Genomic DNA, 20,886 nt, shown 5'->3' with positions numbered 1-20,886 from the left:
AAACGAGTACAAGCCACCCTTTTCAACTCTGGTCACACAGAGCACATCCCGTAAAGTTTTTCAGAGATGAGTTTGCGGCAGGAAAATTGAATTATTCACGGAAATAAACAAAGTAAACTAAGTGGAAACTGTAATCCTGACCAGCAATTATGTTGCGCATCTATCAAAATACTTACCGGTGAGAGACCACGCCCGAAACGCGAAAGCCTTACGTGCAGATTTTCTGCACGATTTCGTCATCGGCGAATCTCATCATTCAATGTGTTTTGCCCACAGGCGCACCGCGAGAAAAGCTGTTGTCTACTCCACCAAGGTCGCCTGCTGCAATCATTCCACGCTCTGTGGCATCACCAGCCATCCACGTCGGGCGCAGGATAGCGGGAGCTCCAGTTCGAATGGCAGGCACCGTGGCCACGAGGAGTTCCTACTTGCCGGCAATCCGGCGCGGGGCTGGCAAATGCCTCCGCCGTCGCGTGGTTACGGAATGCTGGTGGTGCGCATACTGCGGGGAGCCCTCAAGCTGCGATACATCGTCCTGGGCGGCGCCATCGGCGGGGGCGTGTCGCTGAGCAAAGTGAGTTTCGCAAGTTATATAACTTGTATAGAACTTAGGAGACATGATTTGTTTTCCGCAGAAATACGAGGAATGGAAGGATGGACTGCCGAATTTTAAGTGGCTGGAGGATGCCATGCCGCAGGGCGAACGGTGGAGCCAGTTCTCGCGGAATCTCATTGAGGTGGGCTCGCTGGTGAAGAACGCCATCGAAGTTGGTGAGTGTCCATGTAGACCTACCATCGCCCTTTCAATCTCTCACTTTAAATGGTCATATACCTTGGTCAGATTCGCATTGAACTCTTCGTTTTGATTGATTGATACTGATGTTATTGGGGCGTTTGCTTGTAGATCCAAAGCTCAAGCAGCTGGGCGAGGATAAGTTGTCGGAATGGCGCAACTGGTTTGACAGTCGTCTGGACGATGCCATCGAGGCGGCCGATTATCAAGGAGTTCAGATTGTCGAAAGTAGGTTACACAAATTACACAGACTCCCAACGTTGGGACCATTTAAAGTGAGAGATCCCTATCTACCGCATTCGAGACTTATTCCTAACATCTGTTGCAGCCAAAGATGACTTAAAGGCCAAAACAACGGTGGCCGCTTTAGGCATAACATCCGATGAGAGTCGTAAGAAGTATGGTAGGTTTTTTGCACACCTGCCGAAAGATATACTATATCTAATCCTTCTGTGATTCCGCAGAGAAACTCCAGAGCCAGGTGGAGACGCTGCAGACGGAGATCATGAACGTCCAGATTAAGTACCAAAAGGAGCTGGAGAAGATGGAGAAGGAGAACCGTGAACTACGCCAGCAATACCTCATCCTGAAAACAAACAAAAAGACCACGGCAAAAAAAATCAAAAAATCCCTGATCGACATGTACTCTGAGGTCCTTGATGAGCTATCCGGCTACGATACGGGCTACACCATGGCCGATCACCTACCCCGTGTTGTGGTAGTGGGAGATCAGAGCAGCGGCAAGACCTCTGTCCTGGAATCCATTGCTAAGGCTCGCATCTTTCCCCGTGGCAGTGGAGAGATGATGACGCGAGCCCCAGTCAAAGTTACTCTGGCTGAAGGACCATACCATGTGGCTCAGTTCCGTGACTCTGACCGGGAATACGATCTCACCAAGGAGTCTGATCTGCAGGACCTCCGTCGGGATGTGGAGTTCCGAATGAAGGCGTCGGTGAGAGGTGGTAAAACCGTCAGCAATGAAGTCATTGCCATGACGGTCAAGGGTCCCGGTCTGCAACGCATGGTTCTAGTCGATTTGCCAGGAATAATTTCGGTGAGCAAGTCAATACAAGTAAAACTGCGCACATCTAATGCTAATATCATTTTAGACCATGACTGTCGACATGGCCTCAGACACAAAAGATTCCATTCACCAGATGACCAAGCATTATATGAGCAATCCGAACGCCATCATTCTCTGCATTCAGGATGGATCTGTGGACGCTGAGCGCAGTAATGTGACAGACTTGGTCATGCAGTGCGATCCCTTGGGTCGACGCACTATTTTTGTGCTCACAAAGGTGGATCTGGCCGAGGAGCTCGCCGATCCTGATAGAATAAGGAAAATCCTTTCGGGCAAACTCTTCCCCATGAAGGCTTTGGGCTACTATGCCGTCGTTACCGGTCGTGGACGAAAGGATGACAGCATAGATGCTATTCGGCAGTATGAGGAAGACTTCTTTAAGAACTCCAAGCTTTTCCAGTAAGTATAGAGAGGATGTGATTGGTAAATTCCAAAGTTCACCTCTCTCCATACTTAGTCGTCGAGGGGTTATCATGCCCCATCAGGTGACCAGCCGCAATCTGAGCTTGGCGGTGTCAGATCGTTTCTGGAAGATGGTGAGGGAAACCATTGAGCAGCAGGCGGATGCATTTAAGGCGACTAGATTTAATCTGGAAACCGAATGGAAAAATAACTTCCCCAGGTTTGTAAAAATGTTTTAAAAAATATAAGAGATCTATAACATTTGAGGTATACTCTTTTAGATTGCGCGAGTCTGGTCGAGATGAGCTGTTCGACAAGGCAAAGGGCGAGATACTGGACGAGGTGGTAACGCTCTCGCAAATCTCCGCTAAAAAGTGGGACGACGCTCTGAGCACCAAGCTATGGGAAAAGCTCTCCAATTATGTGTTTGAAAGCATCTATCTGCCCGCTGCACAGTCAGGTTCTCAAAGTAATATTTTGTAGTACTAAGTGTAGGTTGTAAGCAGATTTCGCCGACGTCATCGATGGGGGCACGTCCATCCAATCGCCCGCCTTGTGTGCTCCGTCATTGTGTGTGTTTCTTGCAAGAAGATATGGCTTGGCCTCGAACCTCACGTGTCTCTGCAAAACGTTGTGTCGTTTAAATGTTTTGTTTAATTTTGTATTTATCATGGCCCGCATTCAGCGTCGAATTCCCGTGCAAGGGAATCACATGCGTTAAATAATTTCAAACCGGTTTGACTGATATTCCTGCAACATTTCTTGAATCACAAGTGTAAATTTAATGTGTACTCCCCGGCGGACGATTTCGAATCCCATTAACACCGTTTGCCTTTGCCCCAAAATAGTGACCCGGGATTGTCACAGGTTCTGCGTTGCGATCATGTGCCGGAAAGTCGCTTATAACGAAGATTTACGAGCACCTGTACCGAAACCAGATTTTGGTTTATGTTCACATTATAAAAACGTATGCGATATTAGCGATTTATGACCGAAAAACCCGTTTAAGCCATCGCTCAGCTTGTGTTTATTTAGCATTTTATGACAGACCTGTTAATTTGCTCAATGAATTCATCCAAATCAATGTCTAATTGAATTAAATTGCAGTTATCGAGTTAGGAATCTGAATGTTTCGTCGCTTTGTTTATCATTCCCCCCGTAGTTGTGTGTCTAGTTAATTTGGCTCAACTAATTTCATACGATTACTATGCTCTTTATAGATTCCTTCAACACGATGGTAGACATCAAGTTGCGCCAGTGGGCCGAGCAGGCACTGCCCGCTAAGTCGGTGGAAGCTGGCTGGGAAGCGTTGCAGCAGGAATTCATATCGCTGATGGAGCGTTCGAAGAAGGCGCAGGATCACGACGGCATCTTCGATCAGTTGAAGTCTGCGGTGGTGGATGAGGCTATACGTCGGCACAGCTGGGAGGACAAGGCCATCGACATGCTTCGCGTTATCCAGCTGAATACGCTGGAGGATCGGTTCGTGCACGACAAGCAGGAGTGGGATTCGGCGGTTAAGTTCCTGGAGAGTTCGGTGAATGCCAAGCTCGTGCAGACGGAGGAGACTTTAGCACAAATGTTTGGTCCCGGCCAAATGCGACGAATTACCCACTGGCAGTACCTGACGCAGGATCAGCAGAAGAGGCGAAGCGTTAAGAACGAACTCGACAAAATACTCAAAAACGATACGGTATGGGTAGTATACATTATATAGTTAGTTATTCCTCATTTACACGCATTACATTATGTTGGTAGAAACATTTGCCCACCCTGACCCATGATGAACTGACTACGGTTCGCAAGAACCTTCAGCGTGATAACGTGGATGTGGACACGGACTACATAAGGCAAACGTGGTTCCCGGTCTACAGAAAGTAAGTTGTAATGCTAAACCATTTAGACTGCTTATCAGTTAGCACATATGTCTCTTTTTTCAGACACTTTCTGCAGCAGGCGTTACAGAGGGCAAAGGATTGCCGCAAAGCATATTACCTCTACACGCAGCAGGGAGCCGAGTGTGAGGTAAGTGTTAAGGTTTTCCCTCTTATCTGAACCAATTTACTTAACTTATTGCTTTCTCAGATATCCTGCAGCGACGTCGTGCTCTTCTGGCGCATCCAGCAGGTGATCAAGATAACAGGCAACGCACTGAGACAGCAAGTAATCAATCGGGAGGCGCGGCGGCTGGACAAGGAGATCAAAGCGGTGCTGGACGAGTTCAGCGATGACGAGGAGAAGAAGGGTTACCTGCTCACCGGCAAGCGCGTGCTACTAGCCGAGGAGCTAAGTGAGTGCTTTGCTTAATTGAATTTGGCGCCAATTTAATTGCTTTCAATTCAACAGTCAAAGTGCGGCAGATCCAAGAGAAGCTGGAGGAGTTCATCAATTCACTTAATCAGGAAAAGTAGTGTGCCATGACCAAAGACACAACACCCGAGGCGTTACTTATTTAACTTGATAGTTTAAGACCACATTTGAAATGTTTGTTCATAGTCACGCTTGAGCCCCTTAGTTAAGCATACTTTGTGCTCCGAAAGTAATAAACAAATAGATCGTTAGTTCGTATTATTGAAATCGTCTTTATTGTTTATGAAGTGTAACCTTATGTCGCATGCAATGCAATGTAAACTCATTAATTTAAATGTAATATAAATCATTCATTCTGTTTTAATGTAATTGTAGTTGATAAACGTTAACGCGAAACGCACTCATCGTGCTGAGTATGTAGCGGTCCGTGTGTGTTTCTGAATCTGTATCGTGTAATATATATATATACATATATATTTAAATCGGTTTGCATAAGAGCACAGCACTTTTACCAGATGCCTCATCGTGCGGTTGATTGTTTGTTTCGTTTTGTCCACGATCGGCTAATCCCGCGATGCGCCGGCATCTGTATCGGTATCGAGATCGGTGGTGGGTGCATTAACCCCGACCGATCGTCTGGCCGCGTCTCTAATTGATTGATTGTTTGATTGATAAACGTATATCTAGCTAACTATGTATGTAGCTAGCTATGTAACATAACAAGTCCGTGATTGCGGTGCAGTACCATATCTCTTACAAGGTAAACAAATGCTCGTTCCCTATCATGTTAAATAACTCAACAAACGATTCTTAACTTGGCAGTCGACTTGTGGCCCAGCCATAGCCATGTGCTCAGCTGCTTAAGGCTATCGTAATAATATTAATAATGTGTTCGGTTCTCCTCCACTCCGATCCTCCGCTTAGTCTAGCTGCTAAATTCTAGTCCACATATGGGCTCCTCCACTAAAGCTTATAGAAACATAATTTACACTCGCGCTCCACTCTGCTCGTATGCGTGTGATTTGGGATAGGGTTGGTTGTGTGGTATTAGGGGTGTGTGTGGTAGGCACTCGATATCGCTGAAGGCACAACATTACGATTAGTCTTATCTTAATTGTATTAAGTACTCGGAACACGCTTTCGCACTCGCTTCCCTCCGAAATCGGGAGTTCCTTCGACAGGATGAGTGATTGTCAATTAATGTTGCCAATACCGAAAGGTGCTATCGAAGATAGTTGTGGCTGCGATGACTGCGAGGTGTTCAGGCTGTCTGGCATGTCTTCATTCGCTCCGATCCAAGCAGCTCCTTAGGCCGCCGGCAGGGGTGTTAGCTTCTCGTTGCGCCGCTCCTCCCATCGGCTGACCCAGGTGAGCGGGTAGCACAGGAAGGCCGAGAGGAGGATCAGGCCACCAGCGAAGTAGAAGGCGGCGTTGTAGCTGCCTGTCATCACATAGAGGCCACCTGTTGGATAAATGAATAAACAAATCTTTAGTTCAAGTTTCATCCGATCTCTAAGAACCTCTTTAATTGGCCAAAACTATTTAGTTTATACCATTGCCACTGCTGTCGGAAACTCACCTGCAATGGGACTGCCGAAAGTAGCTGCCAATCCCTGGAAGAGCATCAGGAATCCGTACGCGTTGGTCAGCTTCTCCAGTCCGATCAGCTCCACGGCGATCAGGGATCGCAGGGCGGAGAAGCAGGCAATGCAGATACCGAAGAACAGGGCGAATGTCCACTGGGTGGCCGTGTTGATGACAATGCCGCTGCAGATGGTAGCGATGCCGCCGGCGGTTAGGGCAAAGTTGTTCAGCCAGAGTGGCTTTACGGCAGGGAAGGAACTAAGGGATCCGCACACGATCCTAGCAAATGTGTTTACAACGCCAATTCCGGAGAGCACTCCATAGGCCGCCTGTTCATCCATACCCGCTGCCTTGGCGCGATCCACCAGGAAGGTAAAAGGCACGAAGAAGCCCATCATGGTGAGGAAGCCGCTGAAGGCCAGGCACATGAAGGCGGGCGATTTGAGCAGCGTGGTGTCCAACATGGTGGATAAGGTGCGACGCACTGCCTCCGGACAGATGCGGCATCCCTTCTGCCGATCCTCCAGCATGTCCTGCTTGGTGGGCAGACGCGTCACAGACATGTGGTAGGCCAGCGAGGTCTGCGATTGGTATTGCGGAATCCTGGTCAGAGATCCAGAGAAGAAGATATCGTCTCGGTACATTGGTCTGGATGAGGAGTGCGACTGTCCATGGTGGGCCTCGTGAGCTGCAGCGGCGGATCGCTTGCCAATGTCCTGAGGTCTGCGTCCGGATACGGTGTGACGGCGTGCCTGGATGGTCACTGGCTTGGCCTCCGTCTCCAACAGGTTATCGTTCTCGGCCTCCTCCTCGTTCTCACCCACGGTGGTCAGTTCCTTGTGCAGATTGAAGGTAAGCTGCTGGGGATCTCCATTGGGCGTGGTGGGCTGCGACTTCCTTAGCTGCTTCAGCTCCGTGCCCTTGCTGCCCTGAGCCGTGCCCGATGGTCGGCGCTCCAGGTTCATGCCCTTGAAGATCTCCTGGGCGGTGGGATAATGGTTACGCTGGGAGGCACCCATGTACGTGTTGTGCGCCGAGTTGGGCATCGAGTAGGCGAAACGACCCTCGGGCAGGGGCTTGGTGAAGGCGGCCTGGTGGAGTTGGGGCGTAGGGGCCACTGTATTGCCATGACCATTCAACTTCTTCTTCTCCTGCTCATCACCCTCCTCGTTGGTCACAGACAGCGTAATGGGTTGGATGGGTCGGAAGGCCAGGCCAAAGAGGGCACAGGACAACACGATGATGCCCTGAATGGCCAGCGTATAACGCCAGCCGGACTTTAGCAGGATTTTGGTCAGTGGGGCGAAGACAAAGGTGCCAACTCCGGAACCGCACATCGCAACTCCGGTGGCCAGGGCACGCCACTTCTCAAAGTAGAATCCAATGATCACCACAGCGGGTATGTACACCATACAGAATCCAATGCCTCCGAGCACGCCGTAGATTAGGAACAGATACTCCACACTGGTGGCAAAGTACGAGAGTCCGAAGCAGATGGCTGCGAATATGGCTCCGGTGATCGTGACCGGACGGAAGCCAAACCGATTGGCCATGGCACTAACAAAGGGTCCCGCCATCAAGTAGCATCCACTGAGCAGCGAGGATACGAACGCCACGTAGGCCTTGCTCACACCGAACTCTGCCATCAGCTGCTCCTGAATGAGTCCGGAGCAGAAGACGATGCCGTCAATGACCGTGCAGCAGAGGAAGGAGGCGACCATCACCACCCAGGCCCATCCGCTGTCCGGAGGCACGACGACGGCTGCCTCCTCGATTTCCTCCTCGCCCTCATTCTCCTCCTTAATGTTTTCCGGCTGCTTGGACACCAGGCCTTTGGATGCCAGCTCGTCCTGCGACTTGGTCTGTTGTGTGGCCATTTTCTGGAAGTACAATTGGGGTAAGAATGAATCAGTATGGGCGCACCCAGGCAAGATCGGTTTGTGTGTGTGGGTGTGTGTGTTACGCAAGTGTTTACCCAAATTGTGTGGCCTTCAGATTGCGTATACGCCCCCACGACTCCCTACGTTTTGCATGGATAAGTCTATTTTTGTATGTCACGTGCCTCGATTGTCGCAAAATTAAGCATACTACTGCACCTGTACTGACACTATGTAGGTCAAAATAATAGGACCAGTTGGGGTACTTAAAAAGCATTATGCCTGAAGAAGGTAAATGGCAATTGATTGATCCTTTCAATTTTGTAACACTTTTATTATTCTCAATTAACAGCAGACAGGCAGTAAAATATGTTGCTCAATTGATCAGATTAAGTAATCGTATTTATAGTTTACCCGTTTCTTCACTACAAACAAGTGTTCATTGCCTTATAAACAGATTAAGTAAATATATTGCAGGGTATTACACAATCTGATATGAGATTTTAAGATTCAGCACTACGAATCTTGCCCCGACTATACAAATGTATCTCTGTATCTGTGGGATATCTGCAAAAGGTGCGTGGTGCGAAAGGCTTTTTGCTGTTTATCACATCGACGTCAATCGGCAGATGGCACTGACAGGGGGGCGTCGATCAGTGGGTGGTGGGTGGTGTGTATGTTTTGGGGGTGGCAGGTGGTGCTTCAGTGGGTGGTGGTGGATTGTCAAACGTCAGACATGGCCAATGCCAGGGCCATTAGTGCGTCAACGATTGTCTTGGCCGAGGCACAGGCACAAATACCAAATGGAATTTGCAATTATGTATCCCAACAAATGGTTCTTTAATTTGCCCGAGGAGCAGTCCGTCTTTCGACTCGACAACATACAGATACAACTCAATATGCCAGGCACAGCGGTACGAAAAAATGTTCTGTGGATTTTGTGCTTTTTTTTTCTCTGTTGATTGCTTTTCTTGTTTGTCCACATCTTTCGGCTAACAAACTCTTGGCCTTGGCGCTGCCATTGTTGCCTTTATCTAATCTGATCTGCCGAGGGGCAATTCGCCCATTCGCCCCGTTAACAAACACACGACTACAGCCGGAGCGGATGCTTATATGGACCCTGGGGATCCAGACCACTCATAAACACCCGAGTCAAGATGAGATGTCGTCTTTTGTAACCACAACGAAAACCAATCTTCCACAATGTCACCACTAGGAACTCGTGCAAATAGGCTTAGAAAATCTGTGATAATAGCCTCGTATCTCAGAAATGCAAATTGCAGGGATTTACGGTCGCCGAGATTTCATCGGTTGAGATATAGCCGGATAACTGACTGATAATCGCTGGCTCCTGATATCCCAGCTTTTTTCAGGCTGCATTCCATAAATTAATTGATTATTTCGCCAGATTTTTGCGGCTTATCATGTCGGATTTTTGCAGCCCGGCAACGGCTTAACCGTATCCGTATAGTGAGCTGCTTATGGCCACCAGATACGGGGTTTTCGTACCTAGCAACCGTAGTGAATCCAACTCCACGACCACCTCCACCACCACGTGACGGGGCCAAGTTTGATAATTTCATTTCCTTTATGACCGAAATTTTGACCATATCATTGACCATGCGAATTTATGGTATCCCATAAAGACCGAGCGTCCCGATAGTACTCGTACAAGGGTCTGGCTGTGCTGGCATTTTGTTTATTGAGCAATTGAAAGTGTTGCGACAACCATCCTCGATCCAATCCAAACACAATAACATAATACTGGCCGCACACCCCGCACTCGACTTGCGCTCATATTTCAGATTTTGTTTTCATTTTCATGCCCAAATGACCACGTTGACGGCATGGGGAAGTGCTCCGAAGTGGGTCTGCAACTGAGACTACTTTGGATGCCAGTCCAAAGAATCAAGAATCAAGAATCGAGAATCAAGAACCGAGAAGTGCCAACCGAACCGGACATCGGGCACCCATCGAGGGAAGCCCGACAAGTGCCTTCGCGTAACTGACTTGCAACAGCAACAGAAGTATAAATAGATATTAGCGTTTACTTGTTGCCCCGATCCCATATTGTGGCCAGCATATCGAAAGCGAAGACATCTTAGGGGGCTACAAATTGGACAGAGGACGCACCCAGCTAGGGTCTTGGATAACTGCTCGTGGGCCTTGTTAACTATCCTAATGGGCTTGTAGGCTTGAAGCGAATTTCAGTTACTAAGAAGTAAGTATACATGAACTATTGGAATATAAAGAACATATAATATGTTATAGCTACGAAGCAGACAATAAACCAAAGTTCTTGTCAAAGGTATTAAACGATTGCGCTATCAACTTTATCAACTAGTATTTATAAGTATCCATCAGGGGTTTGGTTTAAGCCCATAGGTTTCTAATATAAAGCCCTTGCAAAAATAGATTTTACATTCCATTAAGTTGTAAGATATCCTTTTATAATATCCTTAAGCTTATTTAGCTGATATTGCGTAAGAGTATCTCATCTTTGAGCTCGAAAAATCGAACTTAAACGCTCTCCGTTCTGTTTGTTTCCCGGTGGGTTTGGCTCCACAAGCGGCGGATAATGTGACAAGGTGGCTCCTGCGCCCTCCATGGCCATGTGGCCTCCATGGCCTGCGTAACCGACCTCCTCCCGCGCTTTTGGTAAGCTAATCCCGCTGCGAGCAAACAGCCCACGTCTCTTGCCACCGACTACCAGCCATCATTCATTCATTTTTTGTTGTAGGAAAAACAAGGAGGCGGAGGTCGCAATCACTTGTCAGTGCCAATTGTGAGCGTTGACAACGCTTAAATTGATGCCCGTCGATTGAATTAATAAATGTTATAGGTAAACACATATGGCCAGAATAGGACGGACACTTAAGTGGGCATTCCGTGGAGTCGAGGGAAACAACCCGGCCAGACGAAAACGCAGACGCGGTCGCAGACGGCGAGTTCTTAAGATGTTTTCCTGCCGGCCGACGGTTTTCCTTAATCGTGCACATGTATCTACAAGTATTTGTATCTCTATCTGCAGTCCGTCTCCCTCGTTTTTTTTTTTTTTTTGTGTGCTGCACACATATGTCGCATGTAGTACATGGCTCTGTTATTTATAACATGCAACTGTAGGCGTCCGGTTCTTGGTCTTCTTACTCCGGGCGTCCTTCTCTTGGCCCCCACTTCCCATTCCCATTCCCATTCCCATTCCCAATTCCCATATCCCCTCCCACAGCCACTCCCAATCCGCCACTCTTCGTGCGTGCGGACCCATTTAGATAGTTGGTTATATCATGGTATCGGTATCTCAACTCGGACAGGTTCCGAGTGCCGTATCTCAGCGCCGCAATTTGTAGGTACAAGTGAAGCAATCGTTAAACGACTTTATGCTCAAAATATTAATTAGCTAAGCCGGCCCCAAAATGGAGCGAGTGCCCTAGAAGGCCAGTCTGGCGAAGAGGTTTCCGTGAAAACGATCATACAGGCCTTGAAAATCACGAATAAAGGATGCTCTATCAAAACTAAGTTAAATGCATCGGGATCAACAAGCAAATATACTCTACAAAAATGAAAATCAATAACAAAATGTTTGGGATTTCATATTAACGTTTTTACTTACAAAGTATCTTTATTACTTAAACTTTTTTTGTATTTTCTTTTTAAGTAATAAAAAAACGTAAATTTTCAAGAAAATCTTGAAACAAATAGCCAAAAGCTATTTTAATATCAAGTATTGAAGTATTTAAAAAAATCATGCGTAAGTCATGTGTGATAAGCACATGTTATATTTCAAATTATGATGAATGATTAAATAGTTTTACGAATATTATTTGGAAAGCAACATTCTGATGATAAAAAACATACGTCAAATACTAAATACTCAAAAAAATACGTATATTTTTCTGGTAAAGTAATTGAATATGATGGTTTAAATGGAAATGAAAAACAGCTCTGCCCCACAAAATCAGCCGGAAGATCCAAAAATATATCGTCACAAAATCATGTGGACTACTACTTGGATGTATGGCTTTCTCCGGAGATCCGCGGACGATCTCCACTCTACACGACTCCACGCGCGTGTCGCCACTTCAAGTTGGCCCCATTCCGGGGATCGGGATGGCAAAGACCCGAGGGCAGCTGTCACCTCAAGTTCATCGTCCGCCCTCTCACCCGGAGTCCAGTATTACGCACATTGCGGAGCAATCCGAAGAGCACTACGATATGGATGTGTTTTGAAGGAAGTATCTTTCCGTCGGCACAATCGTCTGACACAATTAGCAATCTTATGCGGGACACTATCGACAGTTCAGCTGCTTCTTGAGTTTCCATGCTGCTATTGGTGTTGACTATTGACCAAAGACCACTATCGCATCGGCATGAACAAAGGCAGCGACAATTAGTGGAGCGATCAATGGTCGATGGGGTTGGGGTCTGTGGTCCGTGGTCCGTGGTCTGTGCTCCGGGGTCCTCTCTTTTTTTGTCGGAAGTAGAGCATGGATTCATAATCAATTAACATGTTCAAATCATGGAAAATAAGTGCAAGTAGCGCAATTATTTCTAATTGAAAATCGAGAGCGTTCGAGTGGACAAAAGATTTCGTGATTTGAGCGTTAGCTTCTGGCGCTATTTAAATGTTTATTTATTGGCTTATCTTGCACGTGGCTGCGTCAGTCATTTCCCGATGTCATTGCCTCATGACGCAGCCCAGTTTCCACATCCACATCCCATCTCTCCGTTTCGGGCACTGTTTCCAATCCCAATCCGAATAAAAATCTCAATACGATTCTGATTCCGATTTCGATTCGACCCCGAAACGAGCTGCTAAGCAAAACTGATACGAATCCCACCCGGTTTCGATGCAATCCATCCATTTCGACCCCGACATTGGCGCCAAAATGCAGTTGCTGTTTTTGTTTTCGACGACTGTGATCGGATCTGATAAGCAAATCAAGGAAACAAACAAACTGCAACTGCAGTCTAAAATTGGCTTAATCTGCTGTAAATATTTACACACCGATTAACGATCCGTGTTAAGGGAAAATTTCCACAGCACGCCATTTGAGTTTCGAGATTAAAGATTCGAGTCTAGAGATTTTCGATACTGTCTGCGGATTTTCCAATCCACCAATTCTGCTGGCCACACGCAAGCCCATTCGAGCATTACGAAGAATGAGAAACCCCACAGCAGCGAGAATTCTTCCATCAAGTGTTTGAGAAAAGAAACCCCAATTATTTGGCAATGTCTTGGGCCATTGTAAATGCAGAAAACATGTTTGCTGGCTGAAAATGTGAATTTTAAGATTTCTAATTTTTTTATTTTTTGCAACTAACACGCCTAATTAACCGAAAATTATCGAAAATCCAGTCTCTTTATGGCTGTAGCTTCTGACTCAGTTTCAGATTCAGATTAAAATTCAGTTTGATTAATTGCCAAGGCAGGGCAATTAATGGTGGAGCGGGGCAAATTGGGTCATTGGCATCTTGCAGTTCTAATGCTTCCAACTCGCGTCACGGCCCATTGATATGAATATGGATGTGTGTTGTGTGACTTTGGTTACTCTTTTCAGAACGCGGTGGGATTTTCGATTTCGATATCTCTTGGTGGACGACTCTGACTGGTCGACAGCTCGACAGCTGTGGGTTATGCCATTAACACTTGGCTTGCGGCTTGTTTTGTTTGTTTTTTGCCGGCAACCGGTTGAAAGATAAAACGCAACAAAAGCCACGCGCAGCTACCCAAAAAACCGAGCCTTGGGCAAATGCCAAAAAATCGCTCAGTGAGTCACCCGTCGATTGGCGAAAGGCGTGTCCAAAACGGAATTATATCTGTTCGGATCAACTTGGATAGAAGTTAAAGCCAGGCTTAGCTGCCCATTCGATTTGCATGCCAAATTGCTGGTCATAATGATGGCCAGAGTAGTTGAAAACCTAGCTGCATTTGCATAGCAGTTGCAGAAAGATACAAAGGTATCCGTCAGATACTCTGCAAGCTTATACTTAAAATGTGCCGGTTACTTTTGTAGTTTAGTGTGAGCCATTTAATGCAGTTTAAAAAGAAAACTAAAAATTGTACGAAATTAGTCAACATCAACATCATTTAAGACATATCTTTTAGATATTTTCTACCAACTGAAGTTGGTTTGGTATCTCTCAAAGCGAAGCGAACCCTCCACACATCCATCACCAGTTAAGATCACGTTTTTTGAGCGGTGCCCGAGTGAAACTGGTGCTGGGGAGCAGCCACATAGGCTTAGTTAGTATCGATCTAACGTAAGCTGATTTCGTTCTTTGTTCAAGTTCAGGGGGGAGGGGCCCAACAAAGCAACAAAGACGGCTGCAAATTGCGACTCGAAAGCCGTTTGGCGCTGCCTTCTTTCTTTCTTTTTTTTTCCTGGTATTGCCAGCAAGAAGAGGGGGCTCAAAGTATTCCCGGTTCTCTTCCCTTTTTGGCCATGTTTGGTGGGAACATGGTTAATTTTTCGAACCACCGCGCGCACTTTTGCCGCATGTCGCTGCTGCTGCTGCTGCTGCGTTGAGTTGCGTTGCGTTTCAACGTTTTTCGTCTTGTGTGTTTTTTTTTTTTTTTTTGGCCAAAACCCGTTTTTGAGCCAACTTCGGTGGAGAGTGAGAACTTTGGGTTCTTGGCAGTTGGCTTACCTATATGTTGCCGATGTCTCGATGTTGGGGTGTCGCGGTGTCGCTGCTGTCGATGTTGCTGCTGCGTTGTTGCTGATGCGTCTAGTATGTTGCTTGTTTGGCTGGCGTTTTGTTCAGCTTATTTTGGTGGCAAGTGCTGCTCTTTTATTTTTGGCGCGCTGCAAAGAATTTGATGTGGTCTTGGTTTTGGTTTTGGTTTTGATTTGGTTCGGTTATCGTTTGTTTTCGTATGAGAAAAGCGAAAGCAATCGAACGCGTACGCCGACACAGTAAAAGCGAAAGTTAAAAAGTCAACGGCGATGGCAAGAGCGACGAGGAGGAAGTGGAAGTGGAAGCGGGATCGACGTGAAGCGAAACAACACGCTTAAAAATACTTCTAGCATATATTTATCAGTATCTGATTGTACATATGTTTATATAGTTTGGGGCCCGAGCGGATCGCAACGGATCGGTTCGGTACGGAATGGAGCAAAGCAGCGTATGTATATGCACATATACATATGCATATGTACATATGTATGTATATATGGGGAGCATATAAAAAAGTGCGCGCGACTATAGTTCGTTCCTGCGCCGATGTTGCCTATATTGCCATTGCTTTCTGCGCGTTTCGGGAATACTTTTCGTTTCGTTTCGTTTCGTTTCGTTACGTTACGATTCTTTTCAATTCTTTTCAATTCGATTGGATTCGTTTTGAGCTGCGTGGTGTTTGGTTTGATTTACTTTATTCTGTTCTTGTTCCTGCTGTTCGTTTTCGAATCGAATCGAATCGAATACAACACTCGGCTGCGGTTTCCGCTGAGGACGCCTCCTGATCGCAAATGCCGCATGTACGATGCGAACGACGCGGCGGACTAAAGATAACTAAGGGAAATCAGAATGTGTTGGCAGTATAAACCGCGCGGCAGAAAGCAGCACGACAGCCGCAGTAGCAGCAGCAGCAGCGGCAGCAGCAGCACCAACAACACGTTCTAGCAGTGTGCGTGAGTATCTGTGTGAGCGCAACTACCAATGTGTTTGTAAGTTGCTCTTCGGATTTGTTGGTTACATGGAGTGCGTTCTGAATGGAAACACTAGAATCTAATCCGAACTAAGCCCATCTGATCGGTTTCTTAGTTTCCGAGACCCCCAATTCCACACTATGGAGTAGCGACGGATGCATTTGGAGCGATGAAAGCAGCAAGAGCAGCCGGCATCGTTCGCAACTCTCTGTCAAAATGGCCCGAGAACACTGTGTCGTATACGCAATGCCGCGCAGCCACTAGTTGCTGGTGTTGTGATGATGATGATGATGAAGGTGCTATTTGGTATGGATGTGACTGTTGACTTTGCCTCCGTTTCGATTTGAGTTTTTGGGTGTGTTTGCTGTGGCGGTTCTCTTTCGTTTTTTTTTTTTTGGGACTTTTTCCGGAGAAGAAACAACACATATACTCACTTGTATATCGTGTTCCTGAACAACAATATCAATAGTTTTGGTTAGCTCGTGTATTTGCCCTCGTGCTGTGGCCATTTCTATTGTGGTGTGTGTGCGTGGAGGGTTTTTGGCTTTTTCCACCAGCAAAGAGATAAACTCAAAAATGTGAATGGGAGCTCATTCACCGGGTTTTCGGGGAGTTCGGGACCTATGTATGTATGTATGTTTGCTCATCAGCAGGTTGCCAGCTTTCTGCTTGCTAATGGCCCAACAACAAACAGTCGGACATTTCGAAATTGTTTCTAGAAATTATGAAATCGGAGCAGCGTCGAAAAAAGAAGATAGATAAACCCAATACGGTTGTAATTAGTAGTACAAAAATAAAAAAAAAAAACGAAAGTCAGGCACTGCTTCGCATTCATTTGAAGGGCCATGAACTGTGAGCACTTGAAGAGTGCTAATTGATTAAGGCAAAAGCAAAAGCAAGTGAACCGCGATTTGTAGACCCATCGGGATTACGCCTTTATCAGTCTGGCGTTTATCCGGTTGCGGTGGCATTATCTTCCGGGCGACTCTCGAACTTTGTTCCCTTTACTTCCTGGGAAACTTTATTAATGAATTAATTCAAGTACAGTTGCGGTTAAAATAATAACACTACTGCAGTTGCAAAGTTGATTTCCTAAAAAAAATTATTAAATATTTATTTAAGTCAGATTGCATGAATAATAAGTACCATATGTAGTCTCTTTAAGTAGTAAATGTTAACTCTCTCAATGTAACGGTTCTTTTTGTTTTTGGTCACTTGCTGCAAAAGTGCGCGAAATTAGGCGGTAACAAAAATAGTACTGATTACGTATTTGCTGAATAAAATTAATAAAAAATACAAAAATAAATTTGATTAAAACAAAATCAAACAAAATGATCCGCAAAGCACTGCTGTTTGTCGAAAAGAACGAAACACGGCGAAGAAAGCCCTCAATGTCCAACGTGGAGATCAGGCGCTTGGTTCGGCAAAGCAAGAAGGATCAAGATGAGAGCAAAATTGTGTTGTTTGGTGGGAAAGGCTCTTGGTCTTATGTTCGGCGTCCACCACGAACTGAATATAATCATCGCTTCACCTTTAAGGCGGTAAGCACATCATGGATCAGCACATTTACACAGATATCCTGGAAAATCTGATGCTGCCATATGCCGAGGATGAAATGCCGTTGGTTTGGACATTTCAACAGGATAACGACTCAAAACACACGAGCAAATCACTGTAGTATTTAAGTTTAGTCAGCAATATGATGAAAAAGTGTTAGAAAATACAGAAACGGTGGGCCAAACACGAAATGTGCTTATGGTGCTATTATTGTTACCGCAACTGTACAATACGACCATGGATATTCGATATCGTTTCGGGTCAATTCCGCTTTTAGTTTCGTTTCTATCGCATCGACCAATCGGGCCGTGCGACAAATTTGCGTTTTTTATTGATAAGGCGCTCCGCCGTACCCTCGAAAACCCCTTGTGCAGTGATAAGCGCCGAAATTTATATGACCATGGGTGGCACGTCATAAACATATATTAGATTAGAGAAATTAAATTCTTCTTTCAGCGCCAACGGCCAGCCAAACATCTTACCTAACTTGGCCGGATTTAGTGTTTAATCTAATCGCAGTATTACGGCGCACATAAATATGTACTTCGGTCTCGACTGGGTGCAATAAAAAAAACAAACGTGTAATATATTTTAAGTCCGGATCTTACATAACAGTCTCGCAAAGAATGCCGGGTGCATTCACAGCCAGAAATTATTATGTTTTATTTTATGCGGCATCTCTGAATGTTAACTAAATGTTGCACATCGCCTTTATTACTATTGTTTCAACGATTAATGTTTGATTAGGAATTTCTGTCATGTCAGCATATATAGCGAAAATATGCCCCAACTAAATATCATGGAATAAAGTAGCATCATCACTCCCCGAAGCGAGTTCCAAAATGATGATTCATTTGCCTCCAAATTCGGTTATCACAAAGGGGTACAAGCCCCAAAAATGTTGACGCATCTTTGGGTACATTTGGCTTTTGTTAATAATATGGGATTCACCTTGAAGGTACGCAAATGTGCCAAAATTACTGCACAGCATTAGTTATTTTTATATAGAATAAGCAAATAGGTTTTATTTTTAGAATTTCAAAAAATCAGTTATCTTCTTTACAAAAAAACCAGGGCTGCGCCTTTTGTTGGTTTGAGTCCAGGGTGGATGAACGTATTTGTCAGCACTTTGTGACCATATGTTTGCGATAAGCATATATGCGTAAGCATATGTTAAATATTTGAATGTGCGTCAAATTAGCGTCGTTGAGTTAGCCGCGATGGCTGAACATTGGAAAATTTTTTTATTTATTAATTTTTTGTTATATAGAGGTGAATTCAAAGAAATAAAAATTCAAAAATGTGTCGCGCGTGCTTGTCCCGCCGTATCTCGCCAACGTTATCTAGTGGCTAATTTACTTTCTTTAGTTAAATCTTTCTTTTCGTAACATTATTGCATATCTGTTTTTTGAAATGCACCGCGAAATAACTATATATTCAATAAAACAATACCTAATAGTTATTGCAACTAAACCAATTAAATTTTTATTTAGTTGTATAAAATATTTGTACGATATATCGTGGTTAAATCTTGCAAACTATCGTCGCTGGTGTTCCGGGTGAACCACGCGGCGGTCACACTGAAAACATCGCTGGTATTTCGTAACGCTCAGCAACGGTCACTCTGCCATCCTTCTTTTTATTTCCGCCGTTTGCCGAGAAAGTTGGAAAATTATGGGTGAGTTGCTGAAAAGCGTAGTTTTTGTGCGAATTAAGCGAACAGCGCTGACAAACAGTGAACAAACGGAGCTTACAATGCGGCGCGGCTGAAAGAGTAAGTGAATTTGCGCCGAAAGTGCGAAAATATTGGCAAATGCAAGTCGCGGAAACTTGCGATTTCAGCTGTCCGAAAATCGCACAAAATCCAGTGAATCTTTGGTTCCAGCGAACAAATATTTCGTTTCACATGCAAAAGCAATCGATGTGCACAAGGCACTAAAGTTATTTGTGTGAAAAATGCATTTGGCAGTATTTCCGAGCCTGGACTCTGTCTAACCTCAAAACCGAAGCCGCACAAGCTGCCATTTGTTTACATTGTGTTGTTGCATCGCAGACGCATATTAACTATAGCTAATGTATACGTTTAATCTACAACAGGCAAGCCAAGAGGTCTGCGCACTGCCAGGAAGCATGTGAACCACCGTCGCGACCAGCGTTGGGCCGACAAGGACTACAAGAAGGCTCATTTGGGCACCAGATGGAAGGCTAATCCCTTCGGAGGTGCTTCCCACGCCAAGGGAATCGTCCTGGAGAAGGTGTAAGTACACGGTGGTTGACCCCACCATTGAAGTGCTATGCCCGCCATCCGGATGAGATGGCGGGGTTAATAACACGTCTCGACGCCTCGCAGTATATTTTTGTGTTTTGTTTCGTTTTGCAATCCAAATCACAGGATTATACTGTGAGATGACCAGCGTGCCAGCAGCGAAAAGCGACTGATATGATATCAATTATATTAATCTCTTAGTAGTATATCAAAACTAATCGGTTTCCTCTACTCCACAGCGGCGTCGAGGCCAAGCAGCCTAACTCTGCCATCCGCAAGTGCGTGAGGGTGCAGCTCATCAAGAACGGCAAGAAGATCACCGCCTTCGTGCCCCGTGACGGTAGCTTGAACTACATTGAGGAGAACGACGAGGTCCTGGTTGCCGGTTTCGGTCGTAAGGGTCATGCCGTCGGTGATATTCCCGGTGTGCGCTTCAAGGTTGTCAAGGTCGCCAACGTCTCCCTGTTGGCCCTCTACAAGGAGAAGAAGGAACGCCCAAGATCTTAGATGAACATGCATCTAATCTTTTTCCAGACAAGCAGAGTTAGGGTTTTACAAATCTAAATAAACAAAAAACAGAAACAAACTTGTTAAATGTTTCAATTAAATGTGATTTCCTTGAATATATTTGTGGCTCGCATGTTTGTGTTTACTGATGGTAGAATATAGTGATTCCAATCGATTCTGTTTTATAAGGCCGATGTACTTAATGAGTTACATACTTGCATATTTAAACTATAACAGTTTACAGTTTTCGTTGTTTTCAAGTATTTTCTGTAAAATTTAAAAATGATTATTGCCCTATATTCACATCTATGCGAAATATATTTCCCAAATTTTCGAATTTCAAAAAATATATAGGTATTTTTGAATCCTCTTATTGGAAAAACAATAAATATGAACATATATATTTTAAAAAGAATATATGTTTATCTTATTATTAATCAAGTTTTTAGACTACCTGGCAACCATGGTAGTGATGCAAAGCGAAGATGCTCGAGTGCTTTCCAGCACTATTAGCCGCGTAAATTCGAATTTTTTAAATTTGCCTAAGCGAACTCAGGACTTGCTCTTAGTTTCAGTTTCGAAAACTATGCATTCCACTAATAACTTAATTGTCAACCACACATTGGCCACCAAATTGTGCGATGCCGGAACACTCCTTCGATGCGGCGAACTGTGCGATCTGCAGGCGGTCGTACCTACCGCAGTTGCTATTGCCAAGTATTTCTTACATAACAGAACGGCAAGAGCCGCGGAAACAGACAGCCATCATCAAAGCATGAGGCCCGGACCTGGACCACAGCAACGTGTGCCGGGCTCCATCAGCGATAAGGAGTCACAAACTGCACCTCCTACCTGGC

The 20,886-nt window shown here is 45.3% G+C and overlaps 3 protein-coding genes and 2 non-coding genes across 12 annotated transcripts, besides 1 other annotated feature; 4 read left to right on the top strand and 1 right to left on the bottom strand.

Moving 5' to 3' along the window:
• Positions 1 to 14: 14 nt before the first annotated feature.
• Positions 15 to 4,853, top strand: Opa1 (Optic atrophy 1). Of its 5 annotated transcripts, none has more exons than NM_001299482.1 (14): positions 15 to 178; positions 277 to 574; positions 636 to 771; positions 905 to 1,021; positions 1,122 to 1,196; positions 1,258 to 1,847; positions 1,903 to 2,276; positions 2,335 to 2,499; positions 2,561 to 2,739; positions 3,500 to 3,972; positions 4,038 to 4,156; positions 4,220 to 4,304; positions 4,365 to 4,569; positions 4,626 to 4,853. In NM_001299482.1, the coding sequence occupies exons 1-14, from the start codon at positions 150 to 152 to the stop codon at positions 4,688 to 4,690; spliced, it is 2,910 nt and encodes a 969-aa protein (NP_001286411.1). In that variant the 5' UTR covers positions 15 to 149; the 3' UTR covers positions 4,691 to 4,853. The 5 variants fall into 5 exon arrangements, with proteins under 5 accessions (NP_001286411.1, NP_725369.1, NP_001286412.1 ...); NM_166040.2 differs by having other exon boundaries at positions 2,561 to 2,748; NM_001299483.1 differs by lacking the exon at positions 905 to 1,021.
• On the top strand, positions 2,277 to 2,334 carry mir-1016 (mir-1016 stem loop). The gene has a single exon (NR_048111.1). It is a non-coding gene; the product is annotated as a mir-1016 precursor RNA (primary transcript).
• Positions 4,844 to 15,566, bottom strand: CG8468 (uncharacterized protein). 3 transcript variants are annotated; one of them, NM_166039.2, is made up of 4 exons: positions 15,422 to 15,566; positions 14,699 to 14,877; positions 6,169 to 8,053; positions 4,844 to 6,051 (listed from the first exon to the last, which is right to left on the bottom strand). In NM_166039.2, the coding sequence occupies exons 3-4, from the start codon at positions 8,048 to 8,050 to the stop codon at positions 5,897 to 5,899; spliced, it is 2,037 nt and encodes a 678-aa protein (NP_725368.1). In that variant the 5' UTR covers positions 8,051 to 8,053; positions 14,699 to 14,877; positions 15,422 to 15,566; the 3' UTR covers positions 4,844 to 5,896. The 3 variants fall into 3 exon arrangements, with proteins under 3 accessions (NP_725368.1, NP_725367.1, NP_610940.1); NM_166038.2 differs by having other exon boundaries at positions 14,699 to 14,856; NM_137096.3 differs by having other exon boundaries at positions 14,699 to 15,566.
• Positions 15,567 to 16,741: 1,175 nt separating this feature from the next.
• Positions 16,742 to 17,483: a mobile genetic element.
• Positions 17,484 to 18,836: 1,353 nt separating this feature from the next.
• Positions 18,837 to 20,368, top strand: RpS23 (Ribosomal protein S23). 2 transcript variants are annotated; one of them, NM_137095.3, is made up of 3 exons: positions 18,837 to 18,934; positions 19,354 to 19,513; positions 19,762 to 20,368. In NM_137095.3, exons 1-3 carry the CDS (start codon positions 18,931 to 18,933, stop codon positions 20,027 to 20,029), a joined length of 432 nt encoding a protein of 143 aa, NP_610939.2. In that variant the 5' UTR covers positions 18,837 to 18,930; the 3' UTR covers positions 20,030 to 20,368. The 2 variants fall into 2 exon arrangements, with proteins under 2 accessions (NP_610939.2, NP_001286410.1); NM_001299481.1 differs by having other exon boundaries at positions 18,886 to 18,934; positions 19,762 to 20,105.
• On the top strand, positions 19,600 to 19,662 carry mir-308 (mir-308 stem loop). The gene has a single exon (NR_048109.1). It is a non-coding gene; the product is annotated as a mir-308 precursor RNA (primary transcript).
• Positions 20,369 to 20,886: the final 518 nt, after the last annotated feature.

The sequence above is a fragment of the Drosophila melanogaster genome, chromosome 2R (genome assembly GCF_000001215.4).
Source record: "Drosophila melanogaster chromosome 2R".
NCBI classification, from domain to species: domain Eukaryota; kingdom Metazoa; phylum Arthropoda; class Insecta; order Diptera; family Drosophilidae; genus Drosophila; species Drosophila melanogaster.
The sequence above is the reverse complement of the archived record's forward strand: the minus strand, read 5'-3'. Positions and strand labels throughout refer to the sequence as shown.

Excerpts from the sequence above, each read along its gene's own strand:
- Opa1 (NM_166040.2), top strand. The coding sequence starts at position 150 with ATGTTGCGCATCTATCAAAATACTTACCG. Across the intron at positions 2,500-2,560 it reads TGGAAAAATAACTTCCCCAG|ATTGCGCGAGTCTGGTCGAG; the intron begins GTTTGTAAAAAT and ends ATACTCTTTTAG. Across the intron at positions 3,973-4,037 it reads AAATACTCAAAAACGATACG|AAACATTTGCCCACCCTGAC; the intron begins GTATGGGTAGTA and ends TTATGTTGGTAG.
- CG8468 (NM_137096.3), bottom strand. The coding sequence starts at position 8,050 with ATGGCCACACAACAGACCAAGTCGCAGGACGAGCTGGCATCCAAAGGC. Across the intron at positions 6,052-6,168 it reads TTTCGGCAGTCCCATTGCAG|GTGGCCTCTATGTGATGACA; the intron begins GTGAGTTTCCGA and ends TTTATCCAACAG.
- RpS23 (NM_137095.3), top strand. Across the intron at positions 19,514-19,761 it reads GGAATCGTCCTGGAGAAGGT|CGGCGTCGAGGCCAAGCAGC; the intron begins GTAAGTACACGG and ends TCTACTCCACAG.